The following is a 27,954-nucleotide window of genomic DNA, read 5'->3' as shown; positions in this document are numbered from 1 at the left end:
CAGGACAGCCAGTGAGGCCAATTTCAGATTTGTGTTAGTCTTGTATATCATTGTATACTTGCTGTTTTTTTTTTTTCTCTCTCTCCTACGAGCATATTGCCTTTAAGTGGGTTGTTGGGGTGTAAAGGCCCTATGTAACATTTATAGTTTGTATACAATGTGAAACCGGTTCGTTGAACTAGTTCCACCCTAACACATGAATAAAACTCATGGGTTGTGGTGTGCCCATCATCCATTCTTCACACCCACACATTGTTGACTCTCGTCTCCTACTCTCTCTCACTCTCTACTCACTCCATCACATTGCACCATCAAACCAAGTATCTCAAGCTTCATAGCATGTACCAATTTATATAGGGTTTGCTATAAAATTTTACTTTTATTATATCATTTCTTTAAGCCCATGAATTGTAAGAGCACTAATGTACCTCCATGAATTACATGCAAAAATATTTCCTACAGCCCCTCATCTATTACAGTGCATTTAGAGGCCACTTTTCAAAAAGCGACCTCTAGATGCACTGTAATAGATGAGGGTTGTGGAGGTAAATTTTTACATGAAAATTCACAATGCATGTTAGTGCGTCATCATCATGAATACTATGGATCAAAATAAACTACATGTTTGAACAAAACATTCAATGAATCAAAATCCTAATTAGGACTTCAATGCATGCAAATATGGTTTTACTTTTTATAAAAGTACATTTTGGGGAGTAAATCCTTGGAGATGAGAGGAACCACATGATCAAAATTTTTGCAAAAAAAAGGCCTCTAGACCATTCATCCCTTATATAGTGCACTTGGAGGCTAGCTTTTGTAAAAGTGGCCTTTAGATGTACCATTGAGTGGTCTAAAGGCTTGTTTTTTATACAAAAATCACAATTGATGTTTGTGAATCATGATAGACTATATGGATGAAAAAAAGCCTAAATTCTTATATAAAGATTCTGAATGCATCACCCTTATTGGGGCTTTAATGGATGTAGACATGGTTTTTAATTTTTTCCTTTTCTATTTTGAGATATGGAGACATGGGCATCAAAGGAAGCATAGGCTTAAAATTGGTGCAAAAAAGGGCCTCTATACCACTCATCCATGATGGTGAATTAGGAAGAAATGTTTTGCAAAAAATGGCCTCTAGACACACCATAACGGATGAGGGGTTTAGATGGATTTTGTTAAAATCATGTATATTTTTGCATCCTTATGCACTCTGTGGATGAACTAGAATTTAAAAAATTGTAAGTGATTTAAACACCTAGAAACCCTAATTAGGGTTTTGATGTATTCAAGGTATGGATAGCTTATATTAAAATCTTAATTAAAGTTTTGATTCGAAGTAGTACTAACTTGTAACATTTGGTGATTCCAAGATGTGCTCTCGATTGATGAACTTTGCTCATGTCAAGCATGAGGGAGACAATCTACTAGAACAAGTATGTCCTAAAATAACCCTATTGTTGGAAGCTCTTACAAAGGCCCATCACATTATTTGCTACAATTCGAATCGACTTATTGGCCACCAACCTGCAGAGAGGGATAAGAGGGGGTGTTGTGGATGTCTTCATGTAGACCCGTGACATAGATTCTTGTAAGATATCTGCTTGAATCACATTTTTATACTTTGCAACCTCCACCCATTTAGCACCTTTCTTTGTTGACCCCTATGGTGCATCATTTGGAACCCTAGAGTCAACCGATGCATCATGAGATGGTCATGTGGCATCATGAGATGAGATTATGACATCATGAAATGGTCCTGCAACATTATTAGATGGTCTATCCACATCTTGAGATGGTTGTGCCACATCATGAGCGGTTGCTTTTGCCTCGCTAGCTTCAATCACTTGAGACGTCAGTGGTTCGGTCACACCTATGGTTGCCACACAAGAGGCAACATCCCCAATGTCGATGCGACATGTTCAAGAGTGTGTAGGGTAATGCCTCAGCATGATATGTACCTCTGATAATCCTACAAGACCACACAAGTTTCAGGCATGAAAGGCAACCTATAAGTTTGAACATTGAGCTATCTTGAATGGCATCCTAGATTTTCCTCACTTGACTACAACAACCTTGCATGAGTATTTTGGTACACTACTCTAGCTTGTTGAGGAGTTGCTTGAGATTTCCACAATCAAGAACACTGCTTTGTGGTAAAGATTCTTGCAGAGTGTGCAAGTCACCAATCACCAGCTGGTCCATGACACATGTGCAACAGAGGCCTTGCAAGTATAAGTTTGTGCACTTGAGCCTCCACTTGAGCCTCGCAGGCCTAGAGGTAATATAGGTGATTGAGCAATGGAAGGAGGAATGATGCCTTCATCCTAACAAGGTGCCCATTTGTTAATATTACCCTTGTCCTCCAACATCCTAACGAGGTGCCCATTCGTATTAATGCATTGTATCTTTGGCCTCCACCATCAGCACCCAATTGTGAAGATCACTTTAGGCTTGTCCTTTGCTAGAGGATACTATAGATACTTCTCCTCCTCATATGCCACCTATAGCACCTTAGCACTCTCTATCTAGAAATAAAAGAAAGAGACACCAATGACAATATGCTAACACCTAGGATCTTTTAATTTTGAAGAACAACTCATATATGCTACTTCCTTAGTGTTTGGCATCCATGTAGAATGGGGGTAAATGTCACTAAAAGGAGAAAATGCACTAATGGAAAGAATCCAAGATAGATACAGTGAGAAATAATATTAAAAAAAAGTAAAATCCTGAAAGGGACACATCATAAAATGCCACAAGGATTTTTTGCATAGGTCAGGAAGGACATGGGTGTCCACTGTCTTATTTGGGATTTACTAATGTAAGAGAAGTGAAATTTTGAATGCAAAGAGATATCAAATTTTTTGGAAGAACTAGTGGCCATGTTTTTTCACCTTCAGCTATACACGTCATCAATTTGTGCCCCCTAAACAATTGCAAAAAGGCCCAAAATGGCTTTAAAAAGCAAAAGGAAAAATGGCTTCCTAGTAGGTTTAATGCTATGGATTAAGAAATGGAACCACTTGCCTTCAACTATTACACATCATCAATTTGTTGCCCTAACTAATTGCAAAAAGTCCCAAAATGGCTTTAAAATGCAAAAAGAAAAATGGCTTGCTAGCACGTTTGATGCTATGGATTAAGCAATGGAATCACCTTTAGCATGCTTATGGGGCTCATTGCAAGATAGTGAATCAAAAAGGAACCAATGCAAAATGAAAAATATGCTTGATTTATTTCATAAACATTGCACACGTATCAATTGAATTTTCTCTAATGCATCCATTTATGGGTGAATTAAGCCACAAGTATCACCAAATATCAAAGTTTTAAGACCAATATATAGAAAATCCGTAAGTTTGGATTTCAATTTTTAAAACAATTTCCTTTCCAATCAAATTAAAAAAACTTATTAAGCATGCCCTCATATGTATTCATACAATTGTAGCATAGTATTAGATACCCACTAAACCATAGCAAAGTATCTCAATTGGTTGCCACCTTTGGTTTTTGGGAGCCTCAAATAGTACACATTCAAATGAAAAATTAGTTCCATACATAAGTAGAACAATTATTTGATGTCTTTAAAATAGTTGGATATCTCACACATCCAAGATGCATGCTTCATAGGCATTACAACATTTGCAATAGTTTTATTATCTCATTAAAGATGCCAATTTTGTAGTGTTTTGATCTCAAATTCAAGTTCAAATGTGTAGTTTAGATTGTACAATTGGTATGCAAAATCTATTGATGAATGCATAAGTTAAAAATTTAGTAAGTTACCCTATATGCATTATATACCTTAAATTCCCAAAAAAATAGCCACACCTAATCATGCATGGGCCCACTTAATTCTAATAATGATAAACCAATATAATGGTAGTATACAAGGATAGGTGGTACCAATCTATAATTGTGCATAATGAGAGAGAAAAATATTGGGTAAGTAGAATAGTGTGAGGACAAGTGATCTCATGACCAGTTTTATGACCATCACAACTCACACCTCAAAGGGATCTCAAAGATAATCATAATGTGGCAAGAATGCAAAGGCATCAGTACCTCTATCTAGATTTACTTATGATATGTTCACCAAGATCACATCAATTGAGATACACATATGCATCAAAGGATCTACAATACACTGGAGATCAAACATTCAATTTTGAGTATACAAGTGGGTCGGGTCTCATATGCTAGCCCTATCCCAACTATATCCATAATTAGATTAGCTTGCCAACCTACCATTCTTATGGCTTGATACATTTTTAAGGTACTGATTAGTGAAAATCCATGCTTATGGCCAAGATCCATTTTTAAGGTACTGGTTAGTGAAAATCCATGGCCAAGAATGACTTGAATGCCTTTTAACCCTTAAAATTATCTTCCAAATCATTCTCTTCATCTATATTAGCTTAATTCTTCCACTTGAGGCTAATAGCCCTACCTTCTAGGGTCTTCCCCACTAATATAACTTACCCTCGAGATATTGACAACCGGATAAATTGAGTAGGGAATCCCCATTGATGGTATTTACATTCTCATGATGTTTTTGATGAAGAAACTAGTCAAATTTCAAAAAAACAACTCTTTGCTATTTTCAAAACCACATGCTTGGATTTTGCACATTGTGGTATATTCCTTCCTACCCTCTACACTTGACATCCTCTTTAGCTTTCTAAAGTGAATAGAGGAAATTTGACTATAAAAAATTACAAGATAAATGTAAAAGAATGGAAAATTTTAGTATAGGAGAAGCACAAAGGCCATTTGAATGATGTGTTAGATATCAATGCTCCACTCTCGTGTAACTACGCGGGAACCAGCTAACTCTACTTGTAAGACCCCCATACGAGGAGAAGGCATTTGAGTAGCTTGATTATCTGATAGGTCCTAGTTTGGACACCAGATGGGGGCCATGTGTGGCCTGATGGTTGGAAAGCTTCAGATAGAGTTGGCACACTTCCAACTAGGCTACATGCAAGTGCAGGAAGGGATCCCTTGGTTGACCGCACTGAGGGTAGATGGAGCATTTCCCGGGGTAGCCCACTCTCGAGTTGCGGGGCCCGTTTGGAGCCTCAGATGATCCCGAATGGCTATGGGTCGAACGGTAACCGTAGGTTAGTTGCTCTATTTTGCGCACCGGTTCTATTGTATGGTCGGTGGCCTATTTCGAGACCGACCCCTAGGCGATCATTTTGGGCGGACTGGCTCCACCATCCAATTGAGCCTAACTGACTATGACTGGTGGCTATATAAGAGCAAGCCCGTGAAGCCCATTTCATCACTGGCTATAACAACCCTAATTCCTTAGCATCCAACCTCCGTCTTCTATTGTTTTCGGCATGCCATCGAAGCTTCTTTCACAGGAGCGCATGGTTGGGAGGCAGTGCCATTTATTGTATCAGTTCTACAGTAATCAAAATTTTGATTCTCTATACTATTTTGTTTTCTCTCTTGTGTACGAGATCTTGTTATCTGTTGAGCATAGATGTTATATTATTTTCTTACATGGTATCAGAGCTTGGACTCTAGCATGAAGATTTGGTAGTGTGTTTCTATTTGCGAGCAGATTGTGAGAGATGGCCCAGCCCGCAAGACTGCGATTCCCACCATTCGGCGAATGCAGAAAGTTGGATGGCTCTAACTATCCTCTTTGGAAGTTCAAGATGAAGACCATCCTAAGCGCATATGAGCTTTGGGACATTGCTACTGGGGTGGACGTGAGGCCGGGAATTCAGCCAATGCAGGACAACATATAGTACCAACTGCAAATGAGATTCTCACGTGGACAAGAAGAAATGCGGATGTGCTGTATTCTATTGTCTATAGTGTTAGTGATTCCATCATGGTGTTAATTCAACATGTCACCATAGTGGAGGCATGAACGGTCTTGAAAAATCAGTACGAGACCACGAATCAGATGCGGATTCAGAATCTAGAGACTCAACTCGTGAATGAGAAGTTGTCTGAGTCTGAAGCGACAGAGAAGTTCATCACCAAGGTGAAGAATTTGCACGATCAGATGACTGGGATTGGCATCACCATCACGAGCGAGAATCTAGCACAAAGGTGCATACGGATTCTCCCACCAAAGTACGATGGTCTTGTTATGGCACTAAATACGCAGAACAGAAATCCACCCCTCAACTTTGAGGATTTCAGTGCGATGCTTTTGGAGGAGATGTGTCAAAAGATGAGGACTGGAGAAGATTCAGCTTTTTGGACTGGATCAAAGAAAGGTAAGGGTAAGGACTCTGGTAACCCATCTTCTTCTGATGATAAAAAGAGCAAGAAGATCAAGTGCTTCTATTGCAACAAGGCAGGGCACAAGCAGAATGAGTGCCACAAGAAGATTGCAGATGAGAAGAACGGAGTAAAGAAAGAGTCCAGCAACAGCACGCAGGCAGTACCAATAGAGCTGTTCATCGCAATTGAGGAGATTTGCATGGAGGCGGTTCATGTACCTGCAGATGAACCTTGGATCATTGAAAGTCATGCATCATGCCACATGACCAGTCAGAAGGATTGGTATACCTCTCTACAGCCGGTAGGGAATGACATCATGGTAGTAGTCAGCAATGATGCAAAATGTCCAACAAAAGGAAAAGGTACGATTGCTCTCAAGTTAGATGGAGTTATAAAATAGTTGTCCGATGTTCTTTATGTGCCAGATATCAAGAGGAACTTGTCCATTTCTACGATCACGGATTGGGACCTCAAATTTAATTCGATAAGAATGGTGCACAGATCTTGGATCTTCAAGGGAAGATCATTGGTAAAGGTAGACGGCGCAATAACATTTACGAACTCTCACCTTTCAGTGCTTGAGTGGATGTGAAGAACACTAAGCTGTGGCATGAGAGGTTTGGTCATCTAAACCTTAGTTCTTTGAAGGAGATGCATAAAAGTGGAATGATTGCGGACCTACCAGAAATTTCAGATCTGCCCGATGTATGTGAAGCTTGCATGATGGGCAAGCAGCATCGGCAACCCTTTCCTAAAGAAACCAACAAGGCAAAGGCTCCTCTAGAGCTCGTTCACATGGACCTCTATGAAAAGATGGAAATGGAAGCTTTGGGTGGTTCCTTCTACTTTATGATGCTAATCGATGACTACAGTAGAAGGATATGGATATACTTCCTGAAGACGAAAGACGAGGCTTTCAGTAGGTTCAAGGAATGGCATGTAATGGTCGAGAAAGAATCGGGGAGGAAGGTGAAGAAGCTGAGATCAGACAGAGGTGGAGAGTTCACATCGACTGAATTCGAAAGTTACTGGCAAAGTCACGGAATCAAGAGGCAGAAACCCCTGCCACATACATCATAGCAAAATGGAGTAGTAGAATGCAAGATGCACATCATCTGTGAAATGGGCTGGAGTATGATGAAAGGGAAAGATTTGGAAAAGACTTTCTGGGCTGAAGCATGTAACACTGTAGTTTACATTCTCAATCGTAGCTACACGAAGGCTGTGAATGGGATGACTCCACTGGCCTTTTCTGGTAAGAAACCTTCAGTTGCACATTTCAGAGTTTTTGGATGTGACTATTTTGTGCATGTCCCTGATGCTACCAGGACCAAATGGGAACCGAAGAGCTAGAAGTGTATTTTCTTGGGCTACAGTGAAGAGGTGAAGGGTTACCGTTTCTATAACCCTGTTACCAAGAACGTAATTGTAAGTCACGATGTGGTCTTCTCAAATCAGCCACATCAATTGGAGGAGGATGCTTCCTTCCTAGACAACTAGGACTATGATATCCATCTAGTACTGCCACCAACAGCAGACCGAACTCCCCCAACGGTGCTTGGGAGGATTCAAGACAAAGAAGATGAAGAAGAGCCTGCAGAACCACAATGGCAACGGCTATTCCTGAAGTGGACAAAGCAGCTTTTGGATGGCAGAGAACCTCTAGCCATTGAGGAGAAACCATCCGAACACTGCCGGTCCAAGAGATTAGAGGAGCAAAGAAGGGCACAGGAACACTTGGTCAACTATGCTTTGATGACAGAAGTGATTCGTTCTGATGAACCCAAGTGTCTTGAAGAGGCACAGGGTGATGATAGGTGGATGGAGGCTATACAGTCAGAGTATGGCTCCATAATGAAGAACAACACTTGGGACCTTGTGGATCGACCACCAAAACACAAGGTAATCGGAACCAAGTGGGTGTACAAGACCAAGTACAAGTCCGACAGCACATTGGATAAGTACAAGGCTCGGCTTGTGGCAAAAGGATTTGCACAGGTACATGGTTTTGATTATCAAGATACTTTTGCTCCCACAGCTCGACTAACCACAATTCACAGTGTTTTGGCTTTAGCTGCCCAGGGAAGTTGGCCCATGTTTCAGATGGATGTGAAATCTTCCTTTTTGAATGGAGGTCTCAAGGAGGAGGTATACATGGAAAAACCACGAGGTTTTGAGATCCCCGGTTCAAAAGGTAAAGTCTGCAAACTGAAGAAGGCACTTTACGGGCTGAAATAGGCCCCGCGAGCGTGGTACCAGTGAATTGATGCCTACTTTCTACAAAATGGGTTTAGGAGGAGCCCATCTAATGCAAATTTGTATATCTTCAGAGAGGAGGCAGGTGTATGATCGTGGTCCTTTATGTGGACAACCTTGTCATAACAGGGAACCATGAAGAGAAGATCTCATAGACGAAGCATTTGCTAGGAAAAGAGTTTGAATGATGATGCTTTTTTGTTTGGGGATTGAAGTTTGGCAGGAGCCAAAATAGATCTTCATTTCACAACTGAAGTATGCTGGAGAGATACTAAAGGCATTTGGCATGGCTGAGTGCAAGTCAGTTAGTACCCCTATGGAGGTTGACATGAAGCTCTCAAACGAGGATTCATTACCACTGGTGGACGAAGCGAAGTACAAAAGGATTTTGGGCAACTTGATCTACCTGTGCAACACATGGCCGGACATCAGCTTTGCGATTGGTGTACTAAGCAAGTTTTCCAATAAGCCCCAGGAGAACCATTGGAGGGCAAGGATGCGAGTGCTGAAATACATCAAAGGCACACTTGATTATGGCATCACCTATACCAATGGTAACATCTTGACCGGATTCTGTGATTCGGATTGGGCAGGAGATGTGGACAGCAGGAGATCAGTGACAAGGTACTGTTTCTCACTTGGATATGGAGTTGTGTCATGGGTCAGCAAGAAGCAACCCACAGTTGCTCTTTCTTCTACCGAGGCTAAGTACAAATCTGCATGCTTTGCTTCTTGCGAGGCAGTGTGGTTGAGGAGGACTTTGGGAGACATGGGTGCAGTGCAGAACAAGCCTATGCAATTATCATGTGACAATCAGAGTTGCATGGCGATTGCAAAGAACCCGGTGTTCCATGCTCGTACAAAACACATTGAGATTCAATATCACTTTGTACACGAGCTGATCATGGATGGAGAGGTTGACTTAGTGTACTGTCTGACTACAGAGAATGCTGCGGACATCTTCACGAAGGCTCTTGGAAGAGACTTGCTAGAGAGGCATCTTCATCGACTTGGCATTGGGCCAAAAAAGTAAGTTCATTTGTGGGTGGACATTGAGGAGGGGAGTTAGATATCAATGCTCCACTCTCGTGTAACTATGCGGGAACCAGCTAACTCTACTTGTAAGCCCCCCATATGAGGAGAAGGCATTTGAGTAGCTCGGTTATCTGGTAGGTCCTGGTTTGGACACTAGATGGGGGCCATGTGTGGCCTGATGGCTGGACAGCTTCAGATAGAGTTGGCACACTGCCAACTAGGCTACATGCAAGTGTGGGAAGGCATCCCTTGACTGATCGCACTGAGGGTAGATGGAGCATTTCCAAGGGCAGCCCACTCTCAGGTTGCAGGGCCCGTTTGGAGCCTCAGATGATCCCAGATGGCTGTGGGCCGAATAGTAACCATAGGTTAGTTGCTCTATTTTGCGCACCGGTTCTATCGTATGGTCGATGGCCTATTTCAAGAGTGACCCCCAGTCGACTGTTTTGGGTAGACTGGGTCAGCCACCCAATTGAGCCTAACCGACTACGATTGGTTATGATTGGTGGCTATATAAGAGCAAGCCCATGAAGCCCATTTCATCACTGGCTATAGCAACCCTGATTACTTAGCATCCAACCTCCGTCTTCTACTTAGCCATCTATTATATCAGTTCTACAGTAATCAAATTTTTGACTATTTTGTTTTCTCTCTTGCGTACGAGATCCTGTTATCTGTTGAGCACAGACGTTGTATTATTTTCTTACATGATGCACAATCGCTTCTACTTTGCTAATCCACTCCAAGGCCAAAGATCAGATTGATTTGTATCCTTACCATGGCCCTATATAATGATGGTCTACAATTGATATATACCATTTAAATTCATTACTCACATGTGGAGCACACCAAGGTTAACCTAGGAAGCCCATTTCTTGCCACATTCATTTCTATTTTAGTTCTATCTCTACTTCTTGAAGTTTGATTGGATCTTCCTATGCCATTTGTTGTGTCTCATATAGGTGGTGGGTCCTCCTTTGCAATCGTTAATGTCTTTATAATCCTTCTAAAGGATGTCATTCCAAATCTAGATCCTATTTTGCACCTATGGATGTCTCTACCACTCTTTCTAAAGGATCTCATGATAACCTAGAAAGATAAGTCCTCCGTTTCATGCACCCACAAATTAAATATACCTAGAGAATGGATCATTTGATATCACTATATCACACCTCAAAGTGTTCTAGGGACTCCCACAAGCCATTGGGTATGGCATCTCAAAGCATTAGTGGTTCTAAGGATACAAAATTACTCCTTTTTCCAATTTGAAAATTTATTGTTTTCCTCACATGGGCGTATGTGAATGAGAGGTGTCTTGATTGTGACAAAATGTACAAAAAAACGCAAATTCATGCAAATACATCTATTCAACCCATATCATATTAGATATGAGATATCCATATGTGAATCTAAAATCAATTTGATTGTATATCTACTATATTCTAGTAATTATAAGGGTGTTACTGCATTCATGGGACTTGTAGGCACTACAAAATATTTGTCCTACACTTTGAAAAATTAATCCCATCTATTTTACTAATTTGTTATTAACTTCAAGTGGATAAGTGAATGTGAAGAATATTCAAGAAAATACATGGGGTTAAACTTTGAAGCACCAATTCTAAGACTTCCCTTTGGGATGTTGAGTCCCATGTCCAAATTATCCTCCAAACTCTAGTATCAAGCATGTTCCTTGCATATTCTCACTTAGCTTGAAGCATACAGTTGAGATTATCCTATTTATTTTATGAGCAATAATTCAAAGACGTTAAAAGAAATTATTTCTCCTCACCCCCTCTATATCTAGGGTGTTACAATTCATGTAGCATAGTAAGACCCTATTGATGGCCACTATTCCTAATAGAGTTTGACTTCTCAATAGTTGATTTAATGGAAGACGATCTGTATAGATTGATCACAAGGAATCCCCTAAAGGTGTAGAAAATGAGCTAGTAGATGCCTCTATATTTACGATTAATAATGTTCTTCTTTAGTGTAATGATGGTGTAAAAATCATCTAGTGGTGGCCCTAGCCAAAGTTATTCAATGTAGATACAAAAAACTAATTAGAATTTCTAGATAAATCAAACCATTTTGAGCCCTTACATGTATCAAGAAAGATTATGTACTCAAAAGATGGGTCCCTAAGAAGATGATACTAAACAATTAAATCTTATACATCCAAGATGCATGCTTCATAGGCATTATAGCATTTGCAATAGCTTTGTTATCTCATTCAAGTTGCCAATTTTGTAATGTTTTGATCTCAAATTTAACTTCAAAATGTGTAGTCTAGAATTAAAGGTTTTCAAATTCCATTGAGGATTGCATAAGCTACAACTTGAGCAAGTTACCCATATGCAAAATATTCCCTAAACTTCACAAAAAATGGCCACAACTAATCATGCATGGGCCCACTCAACTCTACTTAGTTCTAATAGGATATATTCAATTCTAGTATGCAAGTATAGTTATATATTCAATTCTAGTATGCAAGGATAGTTATATAATACAAGAACAAGTGATTTAATGACCAATTTTATAACCATCATAACTCACATCTCAAAGATAACCAGTATTCATTTGGCAAGAAGGCAAAGGCATCAATCCTATGTCTAGATTTTCTTATGACATGTTTACCAAGATTATACCAATAGATACATATAGCTTCATCAAAGAATCCACAATCTATTGGAGACCAAACATTAAATTTTGAGTGTCCAAGTGGGTGGGGTCTCATATGCAAACACTATCCCAACTACCTCAACAAGTAGATTAGCTTGCCAACCTACCATGCCACTACCTAGGTATTGATTAGTGAACTTCCACGGCCCAAGCATAATGTCAATTTTTTAAAAGCCTTAAACCTCTCTTCCAAATCATTCTTTTCTACATTAGCTTAAATCCTTCCACCCTAGGCTAATAGTCTTGCCCTCTATGGTCTCTGCACTAGCTCTTGGAAACCCATGGATAGCTGAGGTTATTATTTACCCTCAAGATATTTACATACTCATAATTGGATTAGGAAAATTCCCATTCAAGTTATTTACATTCTCATGATGTCTTTGATCTAAAAAAAGTCAAAATTCACACAAACACATTTTTGCTATTTCCAAAACCACATTCTTGGATTTTGCAGATTGTGGGATATTCCTTTCTACCCTCTATACTTGAAATTCTCTTTATCTTGAAAAAGTGAGAAGAGGAAAGAGAACCATAACAATTTACAAGAAATATGTAAAATAATGGAAACTTTCTATAGGAGAAGAAGCACAAAGACCATTTGCATGATGCACAATAGCTTCTACTTTGTGAATCCACTTTGAGGCTTAAGAGTGAGAACTCTAAAATAACCACTCTAAGGCCAAAGAGTGAGAACTCTCAAAGTCTTAATATTAATATCTAGTAGATGGAAGAGTGAAGTGGAATACTATAGCAAAATTCCATTTATAAAATTTGATAACTTGAGAGGGGCTATGTGTGCATAAAAGTATACAAAGAACCTAGAAGGAATAACAATACTAAATCTCTATAGTCACATAGGCTTTCAACTATCTAAATGATGTGTGTTGTATTTCATGAAAAAATTATTGGCTCATTTGCAAGTATGCAAACTAGCCAAGCTTAATTGAGATCAAGATTTAAGATCAGCCACCAACTTCTCTATAAATGACATAAGTAATACTAAAAACCTTCATTGTTTTCCATCCAATGTCTTTGAGAAGATATTAGTGATCTAGTTTTTTATCATGACAAAAAGGATATTGATTTGTTGTGCTACCATCTTCTCCTTGATCAAGTGGAGTTGCATGTCAATATGTGTTATTTAGGAATGAGATACAAGATGCAAAGTACCATATTTCAATGTCATTGTAAGAAGATGTTTTGTGGCACTAGAAAAATAAGGTATCACTAGATAGCATGAAATGAAACTAACAATACCAACTATCTTGAAAAGATAAGCTAGAAAGAGAAACTGATAGAAAGGACTATGTACCCAAATATGTTTTAAGCTCTCAAATGCTGCATAAATAGTTTAAGAATTGTATGTAAAAGGCCCATAATTAAGAGGAAATTTTTTGTTCTAATAGGTGACTATTTCTATGCCTTAACCCTAACCTTAATCTTGACTCAAGTTAGTAAGCACAAAATATTCATCCTAAATGGCAAAATTAATCTCGCCATTTCCATAATTACTTATTTACTTCAAGTGAATGAGTGATTGCGAATAACCTTTTCTAAATCTCAAGAAATACATGGTTAAATCTTTGAAGCACCAATTCTAAGACCATCCATTGGCATATTGGGTTTTATGTCCATATTATACTTCAAACTATAGTATCATTTGTGTTCCTTCTGTGTTGCCACTTAACTTCTCTCAGTCAAAAATCAATGACATTAAAAGAAATTACATCAATCAAAAAGTAAGGACTTCCAATGGTTTATGTTATCAATATTATTAGCATTATCTTTTAGCAAACTATTTCTCCTTCTATGTTGATCATCAGCCCCTTCTATATCTAGTGAATAAGTCATGTAGCATAGGAAGAACCTCTTGATGGCCACTATTCATAATAGAGTTTAATTTCTCAATAGTTTATTGGAAAGCGAAACAAGATTATATGGAAGAACATTTACATATATTGACCACAAGGAAATCCCCTAAAGTTGTGGAGGATAAGCTAGTAGATGCCTCTATACTTATGATCAACAATGTCCTGCATTGGTGTAAACATAGTGCAAAGTTCTTTAGGCAATGGCCCTAGTAGAGTTATTCAATGTAAATACAAAAAAACTATTTAGAAATTATTGATAGATCAAATCATTTTTAACACTTACTTGTACTGGGAGAACATGTTGTGCTAAGAAGATACGTCCCTAAGAAAATGAAACCAACAGAGGCCCATGAAGGGCTAGCTAGAGGATAGAAAAGGTTACAATAGGCAGGAGTGAAGTCATCAAAAATTTTCAAGGATATATTTGAATTTACCAAGAGGTGTGATGTTTGCAAAGAGAGCATAATTTCCTTTTTTAAAACTCCCCTCTAGGTAGTGATATCAAAAAAGGATGTCGAGGGTCTTTTTCCCTATGACCTGAGCTGATTGGTTATGTACCTATGGTCGACCTCGATGCAAATGTGCTCATAATGGAAGATTCCCTCTCTTGGAAATTTGGGTTGTTGTGCAGGGTTTTTGACTCAAATTCTTTGGATAATTAGAATTAGACGTCGAGATTGTGCTATAGAAGAGGTCTTTTTATTATAATAACTCATCGCTACATGATTCCTTAACATTTCCACTTGTACTTTAACTCATCTTCCCCCTCCTCAACTTGGCTAGAATCTCTATACAAATGTGCTCATAAGAGAAAAGGGACAATTAGAATTAGATGTCGATGTAAATAAATAGGGCGACACATTGTGTAGGCAAATTGTATGAAGATAGGTACAAAGTACTTGAGTAGAAGAGATAAAGATAACACAAAGGAGCAAACACTGATTGTATTATAAAAGAGATCTTTTTGTTACAACAGCTCATAGCTGCATAATTTCTTGATAGTTCTACTCAGACTTGGACTCATCTCCCTCTCCTTGACTTGGTAGAAGCTCAAATGAAGCCTCCCAAAAGTCTCTTCCTAATCTCAATCTCAACCACACTAAACAAGAGCTTCTCCAACTCAATCAAAGGTAAGCTCACCACCTTCTAATTTTATTCCTATCTAAGATGGTGGACCATGTTCCACCATTGGCTACTACTATTGGTTTCATGTATTCCTCCTGAATTTGTGCAAATTCACCTTCTCACCAGTCAACACCAATCAAAGGAACTCTAGTGATGCCTTGGCAGCACGTCGTGCTATTGTGGCTGCCATTAGTAGACCTCATATGATAGGCCATGTGCGTACCACTTCACGTCTTCTTCAGATTGCACCGTGCACATTGCGAGCAAGCATGATTAGGAGGCAGAGTCTAGAGGATAGTGAGACTGATGCTCTTTGGGCTTCAAGTGGTCATGCACCTCGCAATGATCGATTGTTGTATGATTCCACTAGGTCCTTCATACAACAGTTTTGGGAGGAGCATTGCAGAGCATCCCCGGTGTTCAAGAAGGCATTGCGGAAGAGGGTGTCACGCGGTGTGTACATTGAGCATGGTGCATGTTTTTTGGAGTGTTATCGCTACTTAGTGAAATCATCACCCTGATTTGAATAACGTAAAAATTTGGGACTCTGCTATGAAGCACTTTTCTCAAGTTATCATGTGGATATTCCATGAATATTATTTCCTTGGCCACAATGTGGAGTCTCTTATTTTTGTCCGTAAGGATGTTTGATCATTGGTGAAACTCCTTGTTTGCTCACCCTTTGTGAGTTAGTGGAACGTTTATGACTCCTGCTACCCTTTCCCCTTTTTTCACCTCCCCTCTCGATTCTCACTCGCTTTGTTGGGCCCCTTTATTCATGTTACTCGACACCCTCCCTTGATTAAGAATCGCTTCCGTGGGCGCTTTTATTTCTTCTCTCACCATCTTATTTAGACATGAATTTTCTTAATAAAGTTAGCATGGCTTGTAATGGTAACTCCCAATGTGTAAACAAGGTGAATGATAATAAATCATTCATAAGGCCTGCCCAAAATCTAAAATACCAAAAAAGAAGATGAATTGAATTTGCAGCTTGGAAAAGAGGGTGGAGAGATGATATGGAGAGAGAGAGAGAGAGAGAGGGACGGGGGGGGGGGGGAAGGGAGGGAGGGAGAGAGCTAAAAATATGGAGGATTTGTAGAAAAGAAAATAGTAAGTGGATCATAAAATAACTCATCATTTTCTGAAAATAAAACAAGTTGAATACATTTAAAAGCGGCCTGCCCTGGAAGCTGAGAGAGAGAAGAAGAAGAAGAAGGGAGAGAGAGAGAGAGAGAGAGAGAGAGAGAGAGAGAGAGAGGGAGGGAGGGGGAGAGAGAGAGAGAGAGAGAGAGAGAGAGAGAGAGAGAGAGAGAGAGAGAGAGAGAGGGGAGAAAACAAGTTGAATACATTCAAAAGGCCTGCCCTGGAAGCTAAGAGAGAGAAGAAGAAGAAGAAGAAAAGAGAGAATAAGAAGCAGCAAAAGAAGGAGAGAGAGAGAGAGAGAGAGAGAGAGAAAGGTGGAGAAAACAAGTTGAATACATTCAAAAGGCCTGCCCTAAAAGCTGAGAGAGAGAAGAAGAAGAAGAAGAAGAAGAAGAAGAAGAGAGAGAATAAGCAGCAAAAGGGGAGAGAGAGAGAGAGAGAGAGAGAGAGAGAGAGAGAGAGGATTCAAGCTAAGAGAGAGAGAGAGAGAGGATTCAAGCTAAGGATGGGACCAAAATAGCAACAAGAGAGAAAGGGGGATGACAAAAATAGAAAATCGAAGGCACCAATGAGGATACAACAAAAATAACCAATCAAAACCACATGTTTTTAGTTTCTCTAGGAGGGTGACACTTTACATAAGTCTACCTCCCATGGTAGGCCAAAAATGGGGACAAAAATAGTAAGCAAGAAGAAGAAGAAGAAGAGAGAGAGAAAGAAAGGGGGAGAAAACAAGGTGAATGATCAAAATCATTCATCGGTTTGAGTCCCCATACATACTCATTGAACCATTTTCTTTCTTTTGAAAGTCCTCCTCCTTGTGCCACATTGCTTTTGTAGGCTTCTGCCAATGAAATATAATATGCCATAAATTTATGAGAGTATTGGAACTTGGCAATTCATTCAGCTACTTAGTGAAATCATCACCCTGATTTGAATAACGTAAAAATTTGGGACTCTGCTATGAAGCACTTTTCTCAAGTTATCATGTGGATATTCCATGAATATTATTTCCTTGGCCACAATGTGGAGTCTCTTATTTTTGTCCGTAAGGATGTTTGATCATTGGTGAAACTCCTTGTTTGCTCACCCTTTGTGAGTTAGTGGAACGTTTATGACTCCTGCTACCCTTTCCCCTTTTTTCACCTCCCCTCTCGATTCTCACTCGCTTCGTTGGGCCCCTTTATTCATGTTACTCGACACCCTCCCTTGATTAAGAATCGCTTCCTTGGGCGCTTTTATTTCTTCTCTCACCATCTTATTTAGACATGAATTTTCTTAATAAAGTTAGCATGGCTTGTAATGGTAAGTCCCAATGTGTAAACAAGGTGAATGATAATAAATCATTCATAAGGCCTGCCCAAAATCTAAAATACCAAAAAAGAAGATGAATTGGATTTGCAGCTTGGAAAAGAGGGTGGAGAGATGATATGGAGAGAGAGAGAGAGAGAGAGGGACGGGGGGGGGAAGGGAGGGAGGGAGAGAGCTAAAAATATGGAGGATTTGTAGAAAAGAAAATAGTAAGTGGATCATAAAATAACTCATCATTTTCTGAAAATAAAACAAGTTGAATACATTTAAAAGGGCCTGCCCTGGAAGCTGAGAGAGAGAAGAAGAAGAAGAAGGGAGAGAGAGAGAGAGAGAGAGAGAGAGAGAGAGAGAGAGAGGGAGGGAGGGGGAGAGAGAGAGAGAGAGAGAGAGAGAGAGAGAGAGAGAGAGAGGGGGGGGGGAGAAAACAAGTTGAATACATTCAAAAGGCCTGCCCTGGAAGCTAAGAGAGAGAAGAAGAAGAAGAAGAAGAAAAGAGAGAATAAGAAGCAGCAAAAGAAGGAGAGAGAGAGAGAGAGAGAGAGAGAGAGAGAGAGAGAGAGAGAGAAAGGTGGAGAAAACAAGTTGAATACATTCAAAAGGCCTGCCCTAAAAGCTGAGAGAGAGAAGAAGAAGAAGAAGAAGAAGAAGAAGAAGAAGAGAGAGAATAAGAAGCAGCAAAAGGGGAGAGAGAGAGAGAGAGGATTCAAGCTAAGAGAGAGAGAGAGAGAGGATTCAAGCTAAGGATGGGACCAAAATAGCAACAAGAGAGAAAGGGGGATGAACAAAAATAGAAAATCGAAGGCACCAATGAGGATACAACAAAAATAACCAATCAAAACCACATGTTTTTAGTTTCTGTAGGAGGGTGACACTTTACATAAGTCTACCTCCCATGGTAGGCCAAAAATGGGGACAAAAATAGTAAGCAAGAAGAAGAAGAAGAGAGAGAGAAAGAAAGGGGGAGAAAACAAGGTGAATGATCAAAATCATTCATGAGGCCTGCCCAGGTCCAACATGGAAAGAAGAGAAAACCAGGGAGGAGATCACATGCCCCCAATAGGAAGAAGGGAGAAAATGGTGGAGATCAACCAATCACAAAATTTGATTTTTTTAAATTAAAAAAGGTATTTTTCTCTTCTAAACAAACCATCGTCACTATAGCCTACCCCCAAGGCAGGCCAAAAATGGGGACAAAAATAGCAAGCAAGAAGAAGAAGAAGAGAGACAGAGAGAGAAAGGGGGAGAAACAATCAAACGCCATATTGACACGCAAATAAGGCAAAAATAGAAATTTTATCATCTTTCTGAAAACAAAAGAGACTCGTCACTAGAGCCTTTCCTCCCGGGGAGGCCAAAAATGACTTCTTGAGAATCATCTTCACTAAGACCTAGGAGGGAAAGAAAAAGAAATGACTTCTTGAAATCATCTTCGCTAAGACCTAGGAGGGGGAAAAAAAAGAATAGCTTCAATGGTGGCCATAAAAGATGCAAGGAATATTCTTTGGTGCGCCATTTGTGCGAAGAGGACTACGAAGGAGACAAACGACGTGTATTGGGTTTGATGGAAGGGCGTGAAGGACTAAGCTCCTTCCAAAAACCTTCATTAGTCTTATCTTCTCTTCGCCATATCGCACTTATGCCATTTCCTGCTTCAGCAGCAGCTTGAGCTCCACACCATGTCTCGCTTGCTGCTTGCCAGCTTCGTCGTTCTCCTTTCCTGCTATAGCTCCCTGCATTACGCCGGTCGGTTCTCTTTCAACTCTGACTACCTAGTGTGGTAATCTTGCTGGATAGTTTGATCAGGGTCCTGGGTAATTTGGCTGTATGTCTTCTTGGAACAGGCGTAGCGAACGAGTTAAAACCATTTACATGCAGGCCTTTCTGCGTACCTTCTTGCATTATTCGGTGCCTCGGTTGTTTCTTTGTAGCAGTTTTCTTTTTGGGGGGGAGAAGAGGGAGAGAGGAAGAGAGGGAGAGAGGGAAGAGTGCATTTTCTCAATAGAAGCGATTTTACAGAGGCTGCAAGAGTCTTGGATCCAACTGGGATGGTCAATCTGCAGAAAAATCAAGCTCTCCACAACGCTCTTCTTTGTTTACGAAATACGGTAAGTACAAACTAGCGCTTCCTGTGGTTTCGATGATTAATCGATTTCAAGGAGAGTTTATTATGAAATTCTGAACGACGTCTTTGTCCAATCCGTTGCGAAGTCGGACGTAAGCTTCCCAACCAACGGCACACTATCAGCCCACGGTCTCTTGTTCAACGCGACCAAAGATGTGATTACTTCCTACTGCAAGACTTCCGTCCCTAGCCCTGTGACCCAAATTAATGTTCAGCTGAACTGCATGACCGCCGTGTATAAAGACTTCCGGTTTGAGGATGATTCAACCCTCGAGGATGTCCGGCGGACGTTGCTGGACGGCTGTGAAGAAGCAAAAGGTGAGCGAACGCTTACGCGCTTGAGCTTGGTAGATTTTGGGTGGGCGATTGGTCCTATAGGCTATGATAGATTGAGGTTGGGTTGGCTTTGATTTTCAGCTTACTTTAGATCTGAATTTTGTAGAGCTATCACGTACCATCCTCGATATGACTATCACTCAACATGTCTTAGTTCATTGTTGCTTGTTTCAGCGTCAAGTCAATCTAACAATGCTTTTTCTCATGAAACAGTCAACACCAGTGCTGTCTCTATCCTCTTTAATTCGACAACCCACGTGACAAAAAACTTTGCTGGAGTGGCCATTGCACCCAAATCAATGCTAATCATAGCCATGGCAATCACTTCTTGTACTTTGCTTTTCATGTAGTGCAAGTCTTGATAAACAGTGTGCCCTCAACATGACATGGCATCTTAAATTTCTTGTATTATTTTTGGATATGAATGTATGTTTATTTAATATCTATCATTTCCTATTTACCCTTTATCTCCTAAGATATCCATGATTCAACCCTCTAGGATGTCCTATTCATGTTTATTTGAAAATTGAGAAAAATAAGTTGACTACTACACGTTTTTACATGTCCTTGTATTCACTCCATGTTGAAATGTTATAACTAGAGCCATGCACTATTGTGACCAATGTTGCATGCTCACATGCAAACCCATGGGTGAGTGGGGCTTCATGAGGCACATGAGGGAAAGGAGTAGTCAACCAATATATGCACATAATAGTGAAAAAATGAGGTCAATGGTCAAGCTTTGGTTGGTGTCAGTCAAACTATAATGTCAATGGCCTCGCCTCTTTTCGTACTATAATAACCATATGTCTTTATAAATGCATGATATGACTAAATGGATTTTATCTCTGTGATCACAACATCAAGGGATTATTAATGGTATCCACATCCACAACTCGGCATAAAGTTTAGTATGCCATACACCCGAGTATGTTGGCATACTAAAATTCCAATATTCTATGATCGATGCAATTATCATCTAAGGCACTTGATGATTTGATCACAAATATGCAACCCATTTGTTGATATCATGCCTTGATCGAGAGATATGGCAATATCCACCATGTAACATGGAGAGGCCACATCCCTCAAAAGAGTTACACAAGATATAAATGGAGTACATGTCCTCAATCTACTCATCAAGAAATTTCTAATGATATCTGTATTACATGTCAAACAACCAAAATGGGTGCCTTCAAATATCAATGTGACGCTAGTGCATGTTAGAGTGATATTGAAGCACATCCACTTCTTCTTGTTGGGAAATGCAATCAATAGGAAGCTCTTGACTAATATATCAAGGATATGTATTCCATTTATAGATATGCCATCTCTTTTAAGGTATGTGATCTTGCCACTTTATATAACAATATTGAATTGTGTCCCAACTACATAGTACCATTGGAGATCCACTTTTCTTTGAAATTTTAGAAAAATTGATTGACTAGTAGATAGTTTTGCATGTCCTCGTATTCACACCATGCTAGAATGTTATAACTATAGCCATGCACTTTTGTGGCCAATGTTGCATGTTGTCATGCAAACTTATGGCAAGTCAACCCCTAGGGATCATGAGGCATGTGATGGAAAGAAGGGTCAATCAATATATGCACATGATAGTGAAAAAATAAAGCGAGTAGTCAAGCTTCTATTGGGGTGGAGAGTGAAACTATTGGTATGTGGATAATATCTGGATAAGTATTTTATTATATTTTCGTATAGTTATTGCTATTTATTATAAGTAATATATTATAGTTATATATCTGTATAAGTATTTTATTATATTATTAGAACTGGAATGAGGATGTGTGTGTATGTTATTGCAATGGTAGATTTTGATACTATAATCAGCAAGTATATTCTGTGGAATGATCGCAGGGGTGGGGATTCACAATGTATAAACCCTCCATATCACGTGTGTTCAAGGCCTATTTTTTAAATCCCTTATCTATAAATTTATTCTTAATAAAATCTACCCTTTTCTATACAAATTTGTAATTTTTTCCCAATTTACTTTAAATATTCCCTTATGTAAATTATTTTTTTTTAAATTTAGGAATTTAAAATAACCTTTCGTTGCACTCATGTGATAGGGTTACATATGATGAGTAACCACCCCGAGGGAATGATAAACATGTCTATTACCTTTGATCTCGTGTTCACTATTCTGTTCTCTACAATTCAAATATTTTACAAGCTTCTAGATTATGTTTCAATGTAATGTATTATGTAATTTGTAGTGTTATCACAATATTGTCTCGGGGATCATTGTTTGCTTGGGTGTAGCCATTTTTGGTGAGGTTCAAGGACTTTTCTGTATATGGGTATCTTGCATGACCCATAACTTATGCATTGCTTTCACGGAATTCGACAAACTTTGTCTTCAAGTTATAGTACACATTCCAAATTGAACAGGAGAGCAAAAAATTATGGAATAAGGATTTGGAACAAGACCATTAAAGCATTATAAGTGCTATGTTACATGTGAAGCATGCATCCTGAAGACCATAGGATATAGCAATTTATTCAAAGAAATTAAAATTTTGTTCTGTACATACATGCAACGAAGTAATCATTCTAAAGTACACTATGTGAGCTTCTCCTTAACCCAAGGACACACCTAAATGAGATCATTATGCATGGGTTAATGGGCCTCCAATGTTGTGCTAAAGTGATGCATACCCATTTGAGGGCATGCTCTATAACTTTCTTTTGATTTGCTGAAAACCAAAATGAATTGAAAATTTGGAATCCAAACGATTAAACTATTGCATGGTGGTCTTAAAACATTGATAGTTGTTGCTACTGGTATCTAGATTCATCCTAAAATGGAAGAAGTTGGAAAAGTGCAATTTGTGCATGTGCAAAGATATTTTAATAAATCTAACACTATTTATAATTTTGAATTATTTCTTTTTCCATGCACTTGCTTACTATATTGTTCATAAGCATGCCAAAGGTCATTACATTTAATAATACATAGCATCAAACCCGATAATGTGCCTTTGGCCTATTTGTGTTTTGAAACATTTTAGGCACATTGCACTTGTTTGGGATATCCAATTCTATTGACGTGTATCATCGGAGGGGGAAAAACCGATGGTGGTTGAAATTTTACTACTCTCGTGAATTTTGAATTTTCACACCTCTTGCCCATCAAATCTTGGAAGATTTAAGTACATGCAATGTGCCCCTGCCCTGTAGATGCCCTGCAACTTGCACGCACCTCGACGTGACCGTACGCAGACTTTGGTTTACCATTGTCTTCTTTTGGGTAAGTTGTCTTCTATTCTTTACTTGCCTCACTAGCTAGCTTCTCTTGGTGTATTCTGGACTGATCGTGGCCATGGCATCAATGGCAACATGCAGCTTGCCATGGCTTGCAAGAGAAGCTGACAGAGGCTGCGAGATAGGAAAGTCGAGAGCCCATATTTATCACTGGCTATAGCAACCCTGATTCCTTAGCATCCAGCCTCTGTCCTCTACTATTTCTAGCATGCCATCGAAGCTTCTCACATAGGAGCGCACGGCTGGGAGGTAGCGCCATCTATTGTATCAGTTTTATAGTAATCAAATTTTTGATTCTCCATACTATCTACTTTTCTCTCTTGCATACGAGATCCTGTCATCTGTTGAGCACAGACGTTGTATTGTTTTCTTACAGATAGCTCTTGACTACATAAAATCCAGCCATGATTGGGTTCCCCCAAGCACCTTTTTGTGTCTTGGAGTTTAGCTCACTTTTCCAACATTCACAAAAGGATAAGCAGAGTGATACTTTTTCATTGAATTCAAGGTAGGAGTTCATGGCTAAGCACTGGGATGAGAGAGAGAGAGAGAGAGAGAGAGAGAGAGAGAGAGACTTGGGTGTTCTCGTCCCTCAATGATAACCTATCTCTAGCAATAGTATCTGCTTGGATTGAAGAATGAATTTCCTTAGTCAGATTGTTTAATCTTCAATGCTTTTCTTTCTTTTAACATCTATCAAGTTGATGTTAATGTTAATTCATGAATGAATCTATGTGTTACATAGTTTCATATCTATTTCACTCTATTTATATATTGGGATGATTTCAAATGATCTAATAATTAAAAACTAAAGTTGCCGTTAATGGATTCATTCTTCTCAAAAGTCTTGGAAGGCAGCAATTTTAATAGAACATCAGTACATCACTTATTTGAAGCTTATCACATCAACCTCCCCCTCTTGTCATTCCTCTAGTGTTCCTTGTAGCATGTTCATGTCTAGCATCTTTATTGACTGAAATGCAAATTCCTCCTCAAAATCTAAATCCACCTACAAATCCTTCAATTATGGCTGTGCCTTCAGTCCAGTCTTTCCCCCTATGATGCTTGCATTGCCCAAGAGTGATATTCCCATTTCTTGATTTTCATGGGGTCACAAGAAAAGATCCATATCTACACTTAAAAGAATTTGAAGATGCTATAGCTCATTCAAAGTTTTAAAGAACCCAAGGGGTCACTATTCACAAATCCCCATTAAGTATGAGCTAGAAAATATGAATTGGAAATAACCTTATTATTTCATTTTTTACATTTTCTCATGTAATTGATTAAAGCCCTCTTGCATGTTTACAAATTTTTGAACTCAAATTTTAGACACCCCTACATATATAAATTATAGTAAGTTGCTATTTAATAAATTTGTTCATGCATGTAAAATAATATAGGTCCCCCCTATTGATAAAATACCCCTCTATGTAGTAATGTGCTATGTTACATGTTTATGAGTGAGTTCCCTAGGCAAAGACCTGGCTTGTACTTGGTATGTTTGATTGTAGCTTAGGTCAATACCTGACAAGCACAATTTTAAACATCAAATTGAAGAAAAAAGGTTCAAGAATTAGTTTGCCAAAGTGACAATTGATTGACACTCAAACCAACCACAATTACTGAGCCCTTCATTCAAGGATTGAAGAGGAAAATTTAGATGTTTGTATGAAGAGAAAATCCATAGACATTGACAGATTCGATTGTCTGCACAGTGGGGATGAGCAAAGGCACTACAATCTAGCAATGGGACTAGGAGAGCAACCCATTCAAGTGGGTGCTCCTATACCAGGTCTTACATTAACACCCATAACAATTGTAAATCCTTCAATTTAGCACCTCCATGATGAATATTTGATCCCTCCCAATGATAATACCATGAATACGGTGGAGGATATGAGTCGATGAGGAGTTTAAAGCTATGGTTGCTAATGTTAATGTCTTAATAAGAACATAACACACATGAACACATAATACTTGATGCTTCGAATGTGGTTTTTATATGCTAGGGCATCATTCATACAAATTCCCGAGTATAAGGTGTGGGTACTATTGTAGACCAGGTTACAAAGAAGAGACTTGGAAGAAGAAGTTATATAATGCCACAAAGAGTAAACCTAGACTACAATTACCAGTCAAAACCCCTAAGACATGATTGAATGTAAACACCACATTAGAAGGTAAGGCAATTAATAGAGCTTAACTCTAAATTTGATTTCTACCAACTTTGTGGGTTGCGAGCCAATTGTACCCACCTACAACAAGCAGGTAACATTATGACCGAATCAAAAAACAAGAAATTAAATGATAAAGAGGTTTCATTTAATGAAGTACTATTAGAAACCATGAATAGGCCATTGGTAGTGATTGAGGAGCTCTCTAAAAAAAGGTAGGGTCATGGACAATCAAATGAGAACCCCCTTTGAATAATCTCTGAATAATGGAAAGATGTTGGGCTCAGTATAAAGATTGAGAGGTCTAGAAGGTCACCCATAGAGCCACAGGGAGGAAAAAGTCGAGTCATTTTAGGTATGTCAAAAAGCCTCTACCAAACTTCAATCCATACGATGTCGCACAAGGCATGCCTAGGTTACCTATATTGATGACCATGCTTCAAGAAATTTGATACAATTCAGACATTGTTTTGAGGCAAGAAGCATAATATCAAGTCCTTATCATCAAAGGCCACTATGATTGCTATGATGCAACATAACAAAATTGTCCTTAGATCTATATTAAGATTGGGGGGAAAACCATTGTTGATGATGTGGTCAATGCCGATTCCCGGGTAAATGTTATGAATTTTGAGACATTTGAAAGTCTCAAACTCAAAATATCAAGACAAGCTTTCCAAACCATTCAAATAGTAAATATTTTGAGTGTCATTTTAGAATGTATGATGTAAAAGTTCTCTGTAGGCTTTTTTGGAGTATTGACAATGTGTTACTTCCACATCCTACAGATGGATAAGTGTTGATTGCAATACTCAAGTTGTTTACTAGGCTCTTTCCCTACAAAAACTAGAATATAGTAAGTAAAGAGAAGTGCAATGGTTTGTTTTCCTACCCAAATGGAGGGTAGGTTATGAGGGTATTGTACATCAATACAAAAAGATACTCTATCATGAGAAAATATGGATATCAAGCCTAAAAGAAAGTGTATAAGATCGGTTGAAGTGCATCCAAAATTTTGTCTCCATAATCTTCTAAGAAAGATATAATCAACTAGTGAAAGAAACAGTGGTAGCCATAACAACACCTACTAGATATGGAGCATCCTTTAGAGATTCTTCAGTAATGATGACAACTTATCTGGTTTTAAATGCCATGATTAGCATAGATAGGTATTATAATATATGAATTACAAATTTTTTTATCTCAGTAGTAGCTAATTTGATTTTAAGTATGTATGTTAGCATATTTTGCCATTGGTCATTGTAGGTTGCTTAGATAAAGTTTTTGTGAAGTCATCTATTAAATAAGAGAAGTTGGGAAGTAAAGATGCATGTGCATACATTATTTACATTCATTATGTTACTTGGCTATTCTACATTTATATATTATTTTGACTAGCCTGCAAGCATGTGCATTATATAAGTGGTCAGATTTAAAAGAGTTACATCCATTTGAGTTTCTAAAAAAGAGGCTAGATTGTATGGAGCCCATGTGCTTGATGGACAAAATATTTTTGGCCTACTATTTCAATATACAAGAGCATAAACTAGTGCAGCTTATGGATGAGATGTCCCTTTACTTGGTGATGGATGTTGTTTTTGAGAGGTTATGAAATTCATTAAGGGATTTGTTTGTCAAAGTAATATAAGGATGGTTTACTTATTTATGATTCTGTATTTTATGTGACTAAATATATGGTAAGTAAATTTTAATCTCCAAGAGCTTGGAATGATGAGGATGACAAGAAGATAACAAGTGAGGTGTTGCAAGAAAGAGGAAAAGGGGTAAATTTATATCATGAAAATTGTAAGCATATTTTCACGTTTGTCTCATACAATTCAGAGAATATGCAAAAATAACTAGAGATCTATGAAAATTAAAATCAAAATAGGTTACATGAGAGAAAAACTCCAACATCTTATGATTTAATCAGGTTTTGTGGTTTATGGTTTATGGTGGAACAATTGCATCTTTTGGTAGAGGTAGGGATTGCTCAAAACCTCAGCCTATCCCTTTAGAGGTGGCTTCTTCTAACCATTCCCACAACTCTAATTATATATCCAACCAAGTTGAGTCCTTTGCTATTAAAATTTCTTTCCAACATATTTCATGACTTTGTTAACCTGAATTTGTAGCAGTTGTCACCCATGACCTTCATTTATTTATAATCCAACTTTATGAGGTGTATTAAATAAGCTATCGACCATAATATACCTTTTAGAGACAATAATCCATAAATAGTTTTGGATGACATGACTCCTTTAATAAGGACCCTTGTTAATGAAGGTATTATCAACAGTGCCAATAGGCCTTTGCAGATCTTACTTTGAAATCTCGGGCACAT

The 27,954-nt window shown here is 38.7% G+C and overlaps 1 protein-coding gene across 1 annotated transcript; it reads left to right on the top strand.

The window, feature by feature from the left end:
* The first annotated feature begins 19,244 nt into the window (after positions 1–19,244).
* LOC147903278 (uncharacterized) lies at positions 19,245–20,539 on the top strand. Its single transcript, XM_087399805.1, has 4 exons — positions 19,245–19,430; positions 19,704–19,792; positions 19,896–20,127; positions 20,359–20,539. Exons 1-4 carry the CDS (start codon positions 19,364–19,366, stop codon positions 20,493–20,495), a joined length of 525 nt encoding a protein of 174 aa, XP_087255931.1. The 5' UTR covers positions 19,245–19,363; the 3' UTR covers positions 20,496–20,539.
* Positions 20,540–27,954: the final 7,415 nt, after the last annotated feature.

The sequence above is a fragment of the Dipteris shenzhenensis genome, chromosome 3, assembly GCF_047967505.1.
Source record: "Dipteris shenzhenensis isolate YYH24624 ecotype China chromosome 3, Dip_SZ_1.0, whole genome shotgun sequence".
NCBI lineage: Eukaryota > Viridiplantae > Streptophyta > Polypodiopsida > Gleicheniales > Dipteridaceae > Dipteris > Dipteris shenzhenensis.
Note: the sequence above shows the minus strand (reverse complement) of the source record. Positions and strands in the feature narration are given on the sequence as shown.